Source organism: Felis catus, chromosome F1, assembly GCF_018350175.1.
Source record: "Felis catus isolate Fca126 chromosome F1, F.catus_Fca126_mat1.0, whole genome shotgun sequence".
In the NCBI taxonomy this organism is placed as follows: Eukaryota; Metazoa; Chordata; class Mammalia; order Carnivora; family Felidae; genus Felis; species Felis catus.
In genome coordinates, this window is record NC_058384.1 from 27,529,681 (window position 1) to 27,547,033 (window position 17,353).

A 17,353-nucleotide genomic window follows, 5' to 3' on the forward strand; every position below is an offset into this window, starting at 1 on the left:
ACACACTGCCTTAATCCATGTATCTTTTTCCACCTTCCTTCCTCCCTACCCCCTGTCCCCATACAGTTACCTGAGAAGAAAGGAAAAGAAGCAAATACCGGTTTTGGTGGCCCCGTTGTTAGTTCTCTGTATCATGAAGAAATCATCAGGTAATTTTTCTTCTGGTATTGGGTAATAGGGATACATACATACGTATATATGTGTATTTATGTGTGTGCATATGTATATGTGTGTTTGTGTGTATTTTTTTTTAATCCTGAAAGCTTCGATTTGTGAAGAACTTTTTCTTAATGTGAAATGAAACTGATTTTGGTGGTATCTCTAGGAGGATAATAAATAGCAGGAAAGAATTTTTTAGGTGTTTTATCTTTGAGATCAATAAATGTCTGAATCATTGCCAGATAGTAACCTTTTCCACCATGTAAGTAGTTGGTAGGGCAAGGTTTTGTGCCTCACACAGTCTAAAGCTGTGGATTTTTGTTGTTGATGTTGTTTTCCTCAAAATATCGTCATTTCTTCGTGTGTGTGTGTATTGTGTGCATGTGTATTTGTGTTCATGTTTATTTACAATACTGATAAAAATGCCATTATCCTTTCTTTTCTTTTTTCTTAGTTTGGCTGTAATCTGAACTCAAGTATGTAAAGGGAGGTAGTGATTCAGTCTCATAAAGCTTGTACAATTTCTAAAAAATATTTATGTTCTTTTTTAGAAAACAAAGGTTTTTAATTTTTTGTTGTCATTGTTAAATTACCATTTCTTTTAAAGATTAGAAATCTTCTTGAGTATAAAACGGTACACCAAGGAGAATATTGTGGAGAGTCCTCAGAAAGTTAAACAGAGAATTACTATATGATCCAACAATTCTACTTTTGATTTTATATCTAAAAGAATTGAAAACAGGATCTCAGAAGACCCATGTTTACACACCCACGTTGACAGCAGCACTATTCATAGCAGCCAAGAGGTGGGAGCTACTCGGATGCTCATGGGCAGTTGAATGGATAAACAAAATGTGGTCTATACATATAATAGAATATTATTCAGCCTCAAAAAGGCAGGAAATTCTGACACATACTATAGAACATGGATGAAGCTTGAGGACATTATGCTAAGTGAAATAAGCCATTCACAAAAAGATAAATACAATATGGTTCCTCTATATGGAAGTATCAAGAGTAGTCAGATTCGTAGAAACAAAAAGTAGAATGGTGGTTGTCAGGAGCTGGAGGCAGTAGGAAATGGGGAGTTGTTATTTAATGGGTAAGGAGCTTCAGTTTTCCAAGATGAAAAAGTTCTGGGGACCGGTTGCACAACAGTGTGAATAATACTTAACACTACTGAACTGTATACTTAGAAATGGTTAAGAAGGTAAATTTTATGTTATGTAGGGTTTTTTTAACTACAGTTAAAGAAATTCTTCGTGATCATCTCATATTATTTAACTAGGATCTTAAATTTTATGTATAAAATGTCTTGATTAATCTTTTTCTTTCAGTACCATGTGAAAATCAGGAAAGGGATTTTGTCCTGCTTTAAAGTCATGTGGCACATTCTACTAAGATTTTTACCTTACAAACAAATTTAAATAAGAATCTCTAATGCTGTTACACTTTTTGAGTTACCTGAACTTTATTTTTCTTACTTATTCACATGAAATGAATGAGCAGTAATTTTTTAAAATTTTTTAAAAATGTTTTATTTATTTTTGAGACAGAGAGAGACAGATCGTGAGCAGGGGAGGGGCAGAGAGAGAGACACACACAGAATCCGAAGCAGGCTCAGGATCTGAGCTGTCAGCACAGATCCTGAAGCGGGGCTCAAACTCACAAACCGCGAGACCATGACCCGAGCCGAAGTCGGACGCTTAACTGACTGAGCCACCCAGGTGCCCCTAATGAGCAGTAATTTTTAAGTGGAAAATTGGGTTCACCTAAATTTATTGAAGGGAAACATCTATCTTTATTGAATAAACAGTAAATTGTACCAAATATGTATGCTGCACTCTTACAGAAGAGTTTGCTGACATTATCTCCCACATGAAGATGTAATGATAGGACTCCGGGGAAGCATTCTAGGAGGAAAGTTATTGCTTCCACTATGAATCAAAAACTTTAAAAGCTCATAGTTTCCCATTCCTGACCAGTCATTTGGTACTAAAGGTCCTATCTTGAATCTGTTTGCAGAGTAAGCATATCATTGTTATAGATTAAATGTTTATTTGGGATGGGATAGGGGAAGGCTGATGAGAATTGGAGGGGAAAAAGATACTTTTTAAGGCTGATTTGGAATACATTTGCCACTCTGATCCCTTTTTGGGACCCTGAGAACTCTGAGGAGCTCATACAGTTTTGAGGAAGCATAGTTTAAAAACTTTTTCAGAGTTAAACCCCCCCTTCCCCTCAGCCCTTATATAGTGGTTTACTTAATTTGTATATTCTGTCTTTAGAGTCTTCTAAAATTGGCATCTTAGAAATTTAACCCTACCAATCAAAATTTATTAAGTGTTTAAATCAAATCAGTAAAACCTTTAGAGTCATTTTTCTATATATTAAGAGGAGAGGTTAGTCATTCCTTCTATTTTCCTGTAAGTCCTTTATTCACACTTGTTATAGCATTTATCACGTTATAACACATTAAATAGAAGTTTTAAAAAGCCTATATCCTGGAGTGCCTGGATGGCTCAGTTGATGAAGTGTCAGACTTCGGCTCAGGTCATGATCTTGTGGCTCATGAATTCAGGCCCCGCATCAGGCTCTGTGCTGGTGGCTCAGAGCCTGGAGCCTGCTTCAGATTCTGTGTCTCCCTCTCTCTCTCTTTGCCCCTCCTCTGCTCATGCTCTGTATCTCTCTCTCAACAATAAACAAACATTAAAAAAATAATAATAATAAAACCTTGTATCCTTTCTGCTGAATTTTTAGTTTTTGGAGGCGTAGGATCATATTTTATCCATTTCTGTGTTTTGAGTGTCTGAGGAAGTTCCCAAAACTTAGTAGATTATCTAGTAAAAGTACCCAGAACTCAGGAGGTATCCATGGCTCTTCCTTCAGGGAGCTGATAATTCAGTGATTGTTGCTCACATAGAGTTAACCTAGTGTTCATATCATAAAGCAAAGAGTGCTGGTTTGGTTTTCTTGTGATAATACCCATACTCACTTATTTTCCTAGGCAGTTTTTAAAAATGTGTAAGCTATTTCCTTTCCTAGTTAGATTAAATTAAGATTATGTCTTGACTTTTTTTAAAAAAATCATTATACTTAACTTTCTAACAATATCAGTTGTCTATAAACAATAGTGATCTTTATTTTGTGTGCCAATTTCCTTAAGGGCTCCCAAAGCCTAGTACTTTTCCAAAAAACATTCTGAGTACAGTTTCTTTTGGAATGTCCAGTGACATGGCTGATTACAGTTAAACATTACTCCACTGGAAGTGAAAGTAAATATCTGGATAATTGGTGTATTTCTAAGACAGAATTAAACTATCCTGGAAGAGTTAACCTACCTGCTTATCCTCCACCCAGTTCCTAAAGAAGTCACTCTTAGATTTAAATCATATTTAGAATTTTGACCATGAGAAACAATAACAAAATAACACAGCTTATTTTCATAAAGTACAGATTTGAATTCATCTCCTCACACATTTATTATGAATCTGTCAGACAAACATTGTGGATATTTGTGCTTCCCATCTTCACTTTTGAATAGTATGTTCTTAGTATTTTTGGCATCTATAGTATGTTTAATAAATACTACTCCTTAATCCAGTGAAATATGAACCTCTGCTAGGGACAAAACTGATTAGTCTTGGCCTTATTTTTTTAAGTCATCTAAATTTTCATTCTCTTGGTGTGTATTTTGGAACATATGATTAAGATATGAAACAGTAGGAAACATGAATGTGAACCACTGAAAGCCTTTTAACTGTTTCAGATGTTAATTTTGTCACGACTAACAGTGGAATCACAACACTTAGTCATTTTCTTGTAATCAACAAGTCATTTTACAATTGAACAGAATTCTACTATAACAAACTAGATCATGATAAAAATCATTCTAAACTGAAATGTTGATTATTTCAGTAATGGAGTAGAGGTGGTCCCTGTTGTTTCTGAAGTATAAAAATGCAGTTGCAGCAATGAAAACAGGCTGTTTGTTGGAGTTTGTGTAATCAAATTTTGCTTGTGCTTAGGTGATATATCTGGTATTTTATTTTTCCAAGAGGAAGTTGTGCTTTAACTAATTGCTAATTGCAGTTTCTTGGCAGAATCACGCTCAACTGAAGTGAAAGTGACAGGTTTTAGAGTTTTAGAAATGTCAAATGGCAAACTTAGGTGAAAGGAAAAGTTTTCTTTTGTGGAACCATTTTTTTAAAAGCCACTAAAAAAGTATTTTGAAGGTCTGTTTTAGATACTTTAGTATATAAACCTCTAATTTTTTTCCCCGTTTTTAAAGATCAGGAAAATCAGTATCTAATAAACTCATGTAATAAGGCTTGGGCTCCATTTTTGTGGCAGTTTTCCTGACTAATGTGTATAGTAGGTGATAAGTTAAAGGCCCATTTTCATTTTATTGTAAATGTTCTTGAGCCAGGGGCCACTGGGGCCAATTCTGAGCTTGCTCCTTGCCTGTTGTGGTTCTGACCCTTATTTCCACTCTGTCACAGAAAGTGACAATATCATGTCATAGATACAGATCTCTGTGTTAATATTCTAGAGCCCCGACACCAATTTTTCATTATGAAGCTGGTTAATTGTTCTGTAGTATAATGGAGGAGATACAGTGTGAGGCTAATTAAATACCAAAAATTATGAGGCCAGACTGCCAGCATTCAAATGTTGGTTCCCTCAGTAGTTCTGTGACCTTGGTGGACAAGTTACTTTATCTACAAAATAGGGGTAACTGTATTACCTTTCTCATATGACACTTATGTGAATTATTTGAATATGTATACATAGGCATCCTAGAATAGTACCTGGCACAAAATGAGTTACTATGTAACTTTTAACTTTTATTAACATTGTTATACTCAGCACAACCCCACAACAGGAACCGACAGCACAGGGCTCAGGTTATGAACTAAAAATCACATGTCAGCCTGGTTATAGAATTAGGTACAGGTTGTTTGCTTTTGCAAGAGAAAATGGAAAACAAGGAAGAAAGAGCCAGTGCTATTAGAATCTGTATTAGAACTATAGAAACAGGAGAGTAACAAATCTTTTAACTCAAAGACAGTTGCTCTAGACTTGAGATCAGTTGTGTTTCATTTATACTGCAGATGGGCATAAAAAGCTCTGATTAATAAGCATAGGGCTTTGCAAAGAGTCAAATGCTTCTGCACTACATATACTGACTCACTTAATAAGAAATCACTTTTGGTGACTTGTATACTTAGAAGGTTGTATCTAGAAGATGGCACATAAACTGAGAAATTAGGGCAAGAATTAAAAATACAATAAATGAAGCATGTACAGTGTCCATTCTACCCTGCAATAAGATTTGGTCCTCCTTGTTATATTTTGTACTTTGATGCTATGTAATCTATCAGAATTTTATTAATCCCACTTAGACAGGCAGCCATCTGGACCTTCTCTAAGCAAGACCAGACCAGTATACAACCAAAATGATTGATGGGCTCTGGAATTGATTAGTTGTTCTGTGAGACAAATGAACTGTTTTGGCAGAAAATACCAGAGGTCACTGCTGTGGTCAGACACAAAAGCCTGTAGAATTTTAAAGAGATGCTTTCATCATTGACTTAGAAAGTTAAAAATTTTAAACAGTAATGGATTTTGAAAATATTTAAGAATTATCTTTTTATTGGCTGCTCTTTAGTTCTGAATATAAAGTGGAATAATATAAATATAATTCACAATAAAAGTGATTATACTTTAATTTTGTATTTGTGATGAAAATATGAACTGGAATGATAGTCGTATAGAGGCCTATCACTTACACATGAACTGTACTCTAAAATTTTCCTGAAAGAGGTGTGATTGGAGAAAAAGCTCAACATACATTGTTTTATTTTTAAGTGATTTATAAAATCAGATGGTATAAAACTCCATTCAGTTATGTATTCAGCTTCACATTGTTAGATAGCAGTCTGTTTGAACAAATCTGTGTAAGACTCCAAGGCTTTAAGAGAATGTGTTATACATATTTGTACTTTAAAATTTGAATATTTGGATTTTTTTGCTTTCAGTTGGCTAAGTCTTTCTGGGATACTACTGTCCCATTGACACCACTGTCCTTAGCACCAAAAAGATTATCCTGCTTCCTTACATCTGTTTGGCTGGTAGTAGTGAAAACCTTCCCTGTTTCACTGTGTTGCCCATGATCAACATTGTGTTAACACTTTGGTGATAGGTGATAAATTGGATGACATATGTCTTGTTACATTCTGGTTATTCTTTGAGGACTACACAAGTGTGTATAGGCAAGTGGGCAACTCCCCCTTGAGAATCTGACTGCTCAGAATGAACTTGAGTTATGGATTTATTCAGCCTGTAAAACCTCAGCTGGCATAAATAATTGAGAAAGCAAAGGTTTTTCTGTGGTGCATACCTCAGGGACTCATGGCTCCCTTCCTCCTCTCTACCCTCCTTTCTTATGAAAATGATCCCAGTTGCACTCCTAGATAATAACACACCAAGCAATTAAAAGCCATGGGTGGCTGGAGAGAGGAGAAAAGGTTTAGTTAATGAGCTTTTCCTCTTCCAGTGCCCAGGAGAGCCTTAGGAATGACAAGGCGATTAAAGCGAAGAGATAATTATAGATTATGTGAAAATGGGTCCCTTGAGACAAGCAGGTCTTGCCATAAACAGTAACTGTTGTAAGAGTCTCCTGGCTCTCATATTCACCCTTTTCTTACGTGCTTAATTTAGCTCCTGTGTGCTCAGTGTCCTGATGCCAACCAAGCATCTAGGCAGATCCACCTGTTTGTAGATCAACAGCCCTTTCTGAACAAGAGGTCATTCCTCAACTAAAACCATCATCTTCTGCTCTCTCCTTTTCTTTTTTCTTTATTCTTCCCCCTCTTCCTTTTCCTCACTTTGTTGTCTCTTTTTTCTCTGCTCCTCTAATCTTATCCATATCCTTATATAGTACTTGTGAAATGCTAGACACTTAGACTTGTTTACAAAGTTTAGTGTGTGTGTGTATGCACTATAAAGATGCATATAGTTACGGGTTTATTGTATCCATTATAATAAAAAGTGGTATATGTATTACACATAATATAAATAAATGTTTTCTGCTATTTAAATACTTTAGAGACATAAAGATATTTTAAAATGTTAGAGATGTTAGCATTGTGAAATAGTCATCTTCTTAATTATCATTTAATTATTGTCACCTATTCTGTCAATACTGAAAGCAAGCAATTTTGGTTCATTACATTGCCTTTTGATTTATAAGAACTTTGCTGATTGCATTGTATACAGTAATAAATGATTGGTGTTTATTAAAGTTGGAATTCTGTGTGAAAAGGACATTGTTATATTACATGATTTTATTTATAAATTTTACCCAATATAAAATTTTATATATGTATTAGGTAAGTATTTTGCCAGTATTTTATGTAAAATATGTCATTTCTAGGTCTCTTATGTCACACTGGTCTACTGTCTCCTTTATCCCTTACTATATCAAAAATTCTGTTTCCTCCTGTTCCAAAATAATTCAGATCCACCTAGTTTTCATTATCGCCACCATCCTGCCTTTTGCAATACTGTCACTAAACAGTCATCGTCTCTTGGCCAGGACACTGCAGAATGGTTTGAGAACTAGATTCCTTTTTCCTTTCCTGCCTCCTCCCCAGATTTATAACTCATATCATTGTGTCACTCTCCTACTCGAAGCCCTTTTAGTGGTTTCTTATAGCGCTTAGGATAAAGTCTAATATTCTTTAACATTTCTTACAGGGCCCTTCATCATCTCATCTGATGCCAGTTTCTACCCCCCACCCCCACCCCCATACTGACTCTACGCTACCTACATTGGCATATTTTTATTTCCTTGGAGGTCTAATGAACATTTGTTAGATGAATTGATTGATAGTGTTATATAAAGGTATATGAGAAGTGACCCCAGTGTACAACATGTGTTAAAATCTTAAGGTAATAATATCAGCTAACATTTATGGACCACTAATTATGTGCTAGTTACTATACTACATGTGTTATATATATTATTTCAGTTAATCTTCAGAATGATCCTTTAAGCTGTAGGTATTGATATCCCTATTTTACAGATGAAGAAACTTAGACTCAGGAAAGTTAGGTTACTTGACCAAGGTCACGTGGTTTGTACTCTGCTGTTGCTACACTATACTGCCTCTGAGATGGTTGAGGAATCCTTGTGTTCTGCAATTAGTGAAATTAATTTTGATAGTTGTTATTATACGAACAGAGTGAATATCTTCAATTTAAACTTTTAAAGCCCTTTTCTGTTTGTTTTTTAAGATGTGCTTTACCAGTAAAATTATATCATCATTATACTGATGATGTTTCTTTTGGATTCATTGACGTTATTGATTTTAGACTTACCTTAATGTTTGAGAATGTAACTCAGCTCTATAGAGCCCGTTAGCCAAGGATTCTATAGATGTTTCTGATGTGGCCACTGGTTTTCCAGGATTTGATCAGAATTAAAATAAATTTTTTCATGTGGACATTTGAAGTATCAGAAATTTTAATCAACTATTTTAGAGTTAAGTAGGTTTTTAAGAGGTAGAAATGCATTTTTAGTAACTAGTGTCTATAAATCATGGCTAGATAACTTTTCCAGAATAAGAGGTTATCTTCAAGAAGTACCTGGGACATTGATCTTTCTTTTGTCATTGCTTCCTTGAAAAAATGTGAGAAAAATACATTAACAGCATATTAACAACTTAAATAAGATAACAGATAGAACTTTTTAAGGCTTTTTAAGAATTTTCTAGACCTACCAATAAGTACGCTATAATATAACCCTGTCGAAAATATTTATTATTTGGTGAAGAAGATATTGTCATTACCACATAACAGGAAGGGGGAAAACTAACTGGTTATGTACTATAACTGTGTGAAAGTAATTGCAGGTATAGTAGCAGTCTGAGTGGGAGGATTGTGATTCAGTATCTATAAGTTCTTTCATCATTCACCTGTCCTTTTGGCACTGTGTATTTTGAACCTACCTATTTTATTGACTCTAAAACACCACTGGTTTAAATACCATTAAGAAAAAATGCCACTAATTAATTGTAAGAGTATACAGATTATAAGATTCATCAGAAATGTTAAAATATGAAAAAATTTGTGCTTTTTGTTTTTGTTTTTTTTTGAGATATCTTGCAGGCAGGGGAGAGGGGCAGAGGGAGGGAGGGAGAAAATCCCAGGCAGGCTCCATGCCCAGCATGGAACCCAATGTGGGGCTTGATCCCACAACTCCAAGATCATGACCTGAGCTGAAATCAAGAGTTGGATGCACAAATGACCAAGCCACCCAGGCACCCCATTATTTGTGTTTTAGAATCAATGAAATATGGCAACTTTAACAAAGAGTTTCTCGATGTCTTTTTGCCATCTAGGATTTCAGAAATTATTTTAAGAACAACACTGCAAACAACAAAAACCCCACTTTTGTTAAGTGTCTTGATCTGAATGCTAGGTTTCTTGAGCTTAGTTATTGCCCCAGCATTGTTTGCCTCCTCTAGGGCATATGACCAAGGTATTTCAGAGAGGATGTACTATTTACAAGATTTTATCTGGAGGACCATAGTATAGACTCTCATTTATGGTCTTTGTAAGATTGATACTCGAAAACAGTGTTTTACGATGAAATTAACATCCAAAATTTTAATTAGATATTAATTAAAAGTGGGATTTTTGATGTGCTAAGTATGACAGCTCTGACTACTATTTAATTCTTGAGATAGGAGCTGACTTTACCAATTTGCTTCTCCCAGATAAGTCTTTCACCAGCTTTGCTAAAAACCTTTGAGTAAGAACAGATTTTTTCTTTCAAGAGAGAAGCAACTGTAAACAAAGTTAAGATATGCTTGTATTAATTTTTTTATATTTGTAAATTAAAACATTCTTTTTTTAAGAATACAGAGTATCTTAATTTCTATGTAGATATTTTATCTGTTTCTAAAGTATTGATAGTCATATCAAAGGTTATGTTTAGATATATATGAAATAAAGGTTGTACATTTACATATAAAATACAAAGGTTATATAAAAAAGAATTAGCATTAGACTTTGGGCTTTGTATTTAGCCTACAATAATAGAATGTTGATAATTTAGTCAGTGAGATCAGTAAGATGACGTAATTATTTCCTAAAGTTATATTTGGACAGAATAGCAAGTCTTTACCTTTCAGATTGACAACTTCTGGCCATATACTTGTCAAGTGAATTAAGAACTTAAATTCCTACAAAGAAGGTAGTATTCAGCAACAGCACTACTAAATTTTGTAAGACAGGGAGCAGGCTTTCATCCTAGAAAGACTGGCTCCTAAGGAACTTCACAGTGTGTTTTTAGTGAATTTATGTCCATTCTTCAATCTCAAAGATCTAAAAAAAAGACGTGTAGGTGAGCAGACTCTCAGAGACAGAGTAGTATAATAAAATTCATCTGAAACTGAGGTGTAAACTAAAAAAGGCTTATTTATTTACCAAAGGCTGTGTCTTTGTAGTGATCCAAGTGTTTAGGTACCCTGGGTACCCTCTAAGTATTCAGGAACCCAGACAGACAGATTAATAGGCGACCATTTGTGAATATGTAAATAGGTGAACCATTTTAAGAGTTGCTTTAACCAAGGTTCTAATGAAGCCTCTTGAACAAACTGTCTCCCAGCAGAGAAATAACTCAGGATTTTTTTCCCCCTCAAATTAATTGTTTCTTTTGGTCCGAGTTCAAAATTGGCTTCACTTTTCCCCTCCTATGGTTTATTGCTAACCATACCTCCGACTGAGGATAGTTGCCTTTTCAGGTTGGTTGGTTTGTTTTAGATATGCTAAGGTTAGTGTCTGACTCCAGTAGCTCTTTGGGTCTATATCTGGTATCTAATTTATCTCTCAACACTCTTGAGCGCTTTTTGTTGTTGATGCTTTTCCTTTTCTTTCTGTTCTTTGGAATATTCTTTCTGTTCTTCAGTAACCCAGCTGGCTGGCTGGTCAGTTCATCTTCCAGAGAGATAGGCTGTAACGTCAACTCTTCTGTAGTGCTTTATTTGGTCATCCTTAGTGGATTAGCCCACTCCTTATTTCAGGCCTCTACTTTATAGAATATTGGGCTAATTTGACACTCAAAACAACTTTTTGCTATTGTAGTCCCTAAGAGAATTTTGGAAGACTATGTTCTCCTTTAGAATTTTATGATAACATCTAAAATTCTTATTTAAAAGTTTAAGTGTATTACACAGGGCACAATTTCTGGTGTTTTGTAAATAATGGATTTTATAAGAAGAGATTTTATTTTGAAAGAGAGTGCAAGCTTGTGAGTGGGGGAGGGGCAAGGGGAAGGGAGAGAGAGAATCTTAAGCAGGCTCCACACTCAGTGCAGAACCTGACACAGAGCTCTATCTCACAATAGGATCATGACCTGAGCTGAAACCAAGAATCAGACACTTAACCAACTGAACCATGCAAGCACCCTGTGCAAATAATGAAATTTTAAAGTAAATAGATCACTCTTTTAGGTGAATCTAAATACTATAATGATAATCCATTTTTAAAAAGTTTTGCTTTGTTTTTTTGAGAGAGAGCAAGAGTGGTGGAGGGGCAGAGGGAGAGGGAAAGAAAGAATCCTAAGCAGGCTGCACCGCCCATTGTGGAGCCTGTCCCAGGACTGTGTCTCACAACTGCAAGATCATGACCCGAGCTGAAATGAAGAGTTGATACTCAACTGACTGAGCCACCCATGTGCCCCTATAATCCGTTTTTTAAAGTACATGAGCATGCTACCATTGAGAGGAGCTGGGAAATGGTACGCAAGATCTCTCTGTATTATTTCTTATATTGCATGTGAATCTTCAATTGTCTCAAAATAAAAAGTTTAATTAAAATTCTGATCTTGATTTAAAAATACGTGAATAGGGTCTTTAACAGAAATTTTATGTCATTCCTTTTTCTCCTTTAATTCTACTTCTCCCACACAATTGTATTTTAAAGTAATACATTTTTATGTAATCTTATTGCACTATCATAATTCTCTATAACAAAAATATGTATATAAGTTGGACTTTTTTAAAATGTAATTTTCTTTGACCCAGAACTATGCATTAAATCTTTTCCCATTTGAGTCATCACTTTAATTCTTCCTTTTTTTGTTTTTAATGTTTTATTTTTGAGAGAGAGAGCATGTGCATGAGAGCAGGAGAGAGGCAGAGAGAGAGGGGACAGAGGATTCAAAGGGGGCTCTGTGCTGACAGCAGAGAGCCCAACATGGGGCTCGAACTCACAAACTGTGAGATCATGACCTGAGCTGAAGTCAGATGCTTAACCGACTGAGCCACCCAGGTGCCCCATCACTGTAATTATTCCTATACAGCTGATCAACATACATCATAAATATTATTAAAAAATTATTAAACATAAGTAAACTTTAATCGAAAATAGGTCTTAATGAGGTGGGTAAAGCTTTTAAAAATAGTTTTAACACAAAATATTACTTTTTATTAAAATGAGACAGAGATCAGCATCGTCTGTTTTTAGCTTTATTTCAGCCCTTCCATTCTCTAACCTTAGCTATAGAATGTTTCCCAATGCCAATTTTTCACCAGAATTGTCCCTTTATTTAGTACCAAGGAAGGTTTTCTATCTTGGGCTAATACAACCTACGTCTGATTTTTTCCCCCAAACCTTTTCCAGTATATTAGTTAAACAGAGTATTTCTAAGCAAAAGAGTAACAGGCTTAATTAATAGTCATTGCTAAGTCTTAGTAAAGTCTTTTGGTTATACTTCTTACAAGTATACCATACTAAGGAGAGAGGTATATGCCTTTCTTATATAAACTAGGAGGGGTGTGATCAGAGCAGAGGGAATTTTGAGAAGGAGAATGGTAATAAAATATTTACCACAGTAGTCTCTTCAGGTATCAGTTAAGGAAAAAAAAATGCATTTATTTCTAAGTTTGAGCTGTAAATTGATTCACTTAAAATTTTTCTTTTCTTTTTTAGCTTAAAATTTTCATACCTGCATATCCCTTTATTTATTTTATTGTTTAAAATTTTTTATTTTATTTTAATGAGAGAGTGTGAAGGGGAGAGGGATGGGGTGGGGGTGGGGAGAGAGAGAGAATCTCAAGCAGGCTCCATGCTCAGCTCAGAGCCCAACATGGGGCTTGGTCCCATGATCCTGGGATCATGATCTGAGCCAAAATCAAGAGTTGGACACTCAACCAGCTGAGCCACTCCAGCGTCCCAATTACCTGCATATCCCTGTAAAGGTCTTTGTGTGCCTCCACAGAGCATGCAGGTCCACATTCCTTAGTTTGAGGATTAGTGACATTTGTTTATTTATATTTGTGTGGGTACTGGCTTACTCTGTGTTTTCCTTCTTTAAATAATTTTTCATTGCCTATTTACTGGCATTCTATTTTTTATCTGATTGTGAGTTGCTTAATATATAAATTGAATTGAATATTTATTGAATGTATCTAGGAAATAGATATCTGAGCTAGTCCCATAAATGTGTTTTTTTAATTCTATAGAATAGGTGAAATAGTAGCTAATGGACTTTAGGTGGCCTGTTATGAGACCTGTTTGAAGTATTCTTTGTTTGTTTATTTTTGAGAGAGAGCATGTGCGAGAGTGGAGGAGGGGCAGAGAGAGAGAGAGAGAGAAGAAGGGAGAGAGAGAGAGAGAGAAGAAGGGAGGGAGGGAGGGAGGGAGGGAATCCCAAGCAGGCTCCATGCTGTCAGTGCAGAACCCATTGGGAGGCTCAATCTCACAAGCTGTGAGATCATGGACTGAGCCACTCAGGCACCCCTGAAATATTCTTTTGGTAGGAAAATGCAATCTTTGTAGAAAGTGGTACAGATAATATTTTTATGAGTGTACAAAGATCTGTTCTTCCTATAATTGATGAAAGACAACCATACTTAAACACCATTCCTCTTTCCATAAGGGTGTGTTCTCATATTTCAAAAGAATTTCAGAGAAAACCAGTGACTTTTCTTCCCTTCAGATACACAATTGTGTATTCTGTCAATTTCCAAAAATTTGGAATAGAGAGAGACATTCTGTCTTTTGCTAGGGATATTGGGATATCCTTGAGGGTAGCATCTTGGCCATAACTCATGCTTATCCATAGAGAATGGATACGGTCATGTTATCACTCATATTCAGCAAAGAGAGGAAGATAGCTGGCCAAGAATTATGAGAGAAAGGAAGATAAAGTGAGAAGATGTGGAAGAGAACTAACATTTATTTAGGCTCTACTGTATTTGGTAATGGCTGAGTTCATTTGCACGTTTTATTTAAAGTAAGTGTGTTTATAGAGGAAAAGATTGCCCATGGAATACTTTATTAACAGGGAAATGTAGAGGGGAAAAGAGAATTTGATTTGTAAACTGTACGTAATCTTGCTGACAAAAGAGATGTGGAAAGTTGTTGCTCCAGATGTTTCTTCATTTGGGACACTAGGTGGTGACATTGTATAAAGACAGCTTGGTTGCTGGCATGGAAGAGAGTCAAAACTTGGAGCAGGGAGAACTGTATTAGCAACTAAGCCCAAGAGTGTCAATTTTCTTTTTTCTCTTAGCCACTTAACTTTGTAATACATTTGTGGTGATTTTACTAAATTTCTTTTTCATATTTAATTTGCATTGTGTATTCTACCCATAAGTATTTTTTAAGTCCTTTATGTGCCCGACATACTTTGTGGTGATAACAGATGATAAACTGGTATTCAGATAAAAAAAAAAATGTTCCTGCCCTCCAAAACATTCACATATCAAAACAAAATAATTTATGTAAGTGCTACATATAGTAAATATTGAAAATGTAAAATGAGTAAAATAAAATTTTAAATAAGTTTGTACTATATTTACTCTTTTACTGCTTATGGCCTAGGTATACATACACATTTGGGATTCAGGAAGAGAGACCTCATAGATTCAGAAAATCCTCTCATCTGTGAATAACCTTTATGCGTTACTGGGTATGGGTAACCTACATCCCAGGGATCTTCCTTACTTTCCTTTCTGTTCCTCACCACTAACTTTCCATTATTTCCAAGTTCAAAACAACTAGGGAATAGTGTATTTTTTGTTATGACTTCAAATGATACAGTCCTTTCTCTCATAAAGTTGCTGCCTCTTGAATTAGAGTGCTCTGTCTTATTGGATTGGAGGAAAACAGGTCCCTCTTATTCCCAAGTCAGAATTCTTAATATGCTTTTTCATAGAAACAGTGGTTTTTTTGTGTGTGATAAATATAGCTGAAGTGGTATTATATGCAGCCTTAATTTTAAAAATCATACTTCTCCTTTCTGGGGTTTTGGCCTCAGACTTAGCTATTTTCTTTCAGAAAAAGTGATCTGGAAAAGCGTTTTCTCTTCTGTAAAATGGACATTTTCGAGAGACCATATGTTATTTTTCTTCCTGGAAATCTACCTCTTTTTCTCCAGCTTAAAGCAGGCTGTTTCCCCTGTGTACTCGTACAAGCCTTTTTAAAGATCCATTTTTATTTTATGTTAATTGTATATGGATTTTATCATCCTAACTGTATTGAATGTAAAGTTTCTTGTTCATCTGTTACTAAACGGAATCTTGCCCAGTGCCTTTGCATGTAGTAGGTGCCCAGTAAAATACATCACTTGCATAAGGAAAGCTTAGATGGTTAATGCTAAAGTAGTGTGTTTTAAGTTAATTACCTCTGAGTGGAAATAACTTTTTATAGGGTATAAGGTATTTAAATTGGCTTTTAAGATAGGAAGACTCCTATGGCCAAGTGCTTGCATTAGTGATGAATAGAAGCTATGGCCCTGCAGGTTGTAAAACATATTAGTATAATTTTTGAAATTCATCTTGCGTTCTTTTATGCCTGTCCAGAATGTGTAGTCCACATATAGAACAATTTCATGGACAATATTCCAAATTACTGGTCCTTTGAGAATTACTGATTTTTTGAGACTTTCATTGATGCTATCCCTTACCCCCACATACACACAGCATGCTCGGAAAAATGCACACACATTTACACAATTCTGTATACTGTTTCAGAGAACTCATAGATCTCATGTTAACTTCTACATTAGGTTGTAGAATAGACTAGCTGGCTAGTCTAGATGTAGCTCAATACAATAGAAAAACATACCATATACAAAATCAGCTGATCTGAGTGAGTTCTAGCTCTTGCTCTACCTTCAATAAATGTGATGCCATTTGGCAGGTCATGTAGTTTCTCCTTACCTGTTTCTTTTTTGTGTGAAGTTGTTGGATAAGAGTGAATGAATTTAGTCGATCAGTATACTTAGAAGAGCACTTGTACATAGTATGCTTCCCAGTTTTTGTTCCTAGTCTTTGTTTCTAATATCTCATAAAAGATTGTGAATTTTGTGATGTTTTAATTATCTTTTCCTTAGGAAAATTGCTTTTTGTCTTTCCTTTAAGAAAATTGCATTAGTGTGTGTGTGAGTGTGTGTGATTGTGTGTGTGTGTGTGTGTGTGTGTTTGCATGAACTTGAGTAGCAGCAATCAGCTTATTCTGTTATCCTGTAAGAAAAGTAATAAGCTGTGTCCTGATTTTTTAAAACCTCTGTATAGACAATAGTAAGTAACCTTGTTATTGCAGTGCTACTACTGAAAATTCTGAGTCAGGAAATTTGTGCCTGTCAGTGTGTAAAAAGGAACTGGGGAGAGGAAGAGGGCTGAGAAAAATGTACTAAAGTGTTATATCATTGTATTAGTGTAACTTGTTAAAGCAGATGAAACTTTTCCCTGTAATTATAGTTGCTAACAACTTTAGAGATGGGATATATTATGTCTTATGGAAAATCCATTATTGTTCATGTAAAATTCTTCATGAAAACAGAAATTCCATTGATGTTTGTCAGCAGTAAACAAGTTATGTTAAAAATATGTAACTTTTATGAATTACCTAGTAAAACACTTTTTATTTTTACTCTAATTAGGGAAGAAGACAAAAACATATTTGATTACTGCAGGGAAAACAACATTGACCATATAACCAAAGTCATCAAATCGAAAAATATGGATGTGAATATGAAAGATGAAGAGGTATGGAAAACATGCCTTGTTAATTATTTTTTTATGCCTGCTGTTCTGCCCCAGTGTTTTTTTTCGAAATGGCTTATGAACTACAACTCGAAATACAGTGTAAGATTGTATCAGAATATATATGTGAG

General features: G+C 35.2%; 1 protein-coding gene across 10 annotated transcripts in view; it reads left to right on the forward strand.

Moving 5' to 3' along the window:
- ACBD6 (acyl-CoA binding domain containing 6) overlaps positions 1-17,353 on the forward strand; it is a 214,935-nt gene that overhangs the window by 70,992 nt on the left and 126,590 nt on the right. For all 10 annotated transcript variants that reach the window (XM_019821774.3, XM_019821778.3, XM_006942765.5 and 7 more), the window contains 2 exons: positions 67-149; positions 17,120-17,225. In XM_019821774.3, the coding sequence (XP_019677333.1) occupies positions 67-149; positions 17,120-17,225 (189 nt within the window). The remainder of the gene's footprint in view (positions 1-66; positions 150-17,119; positions 17,226-17,353) is intronic.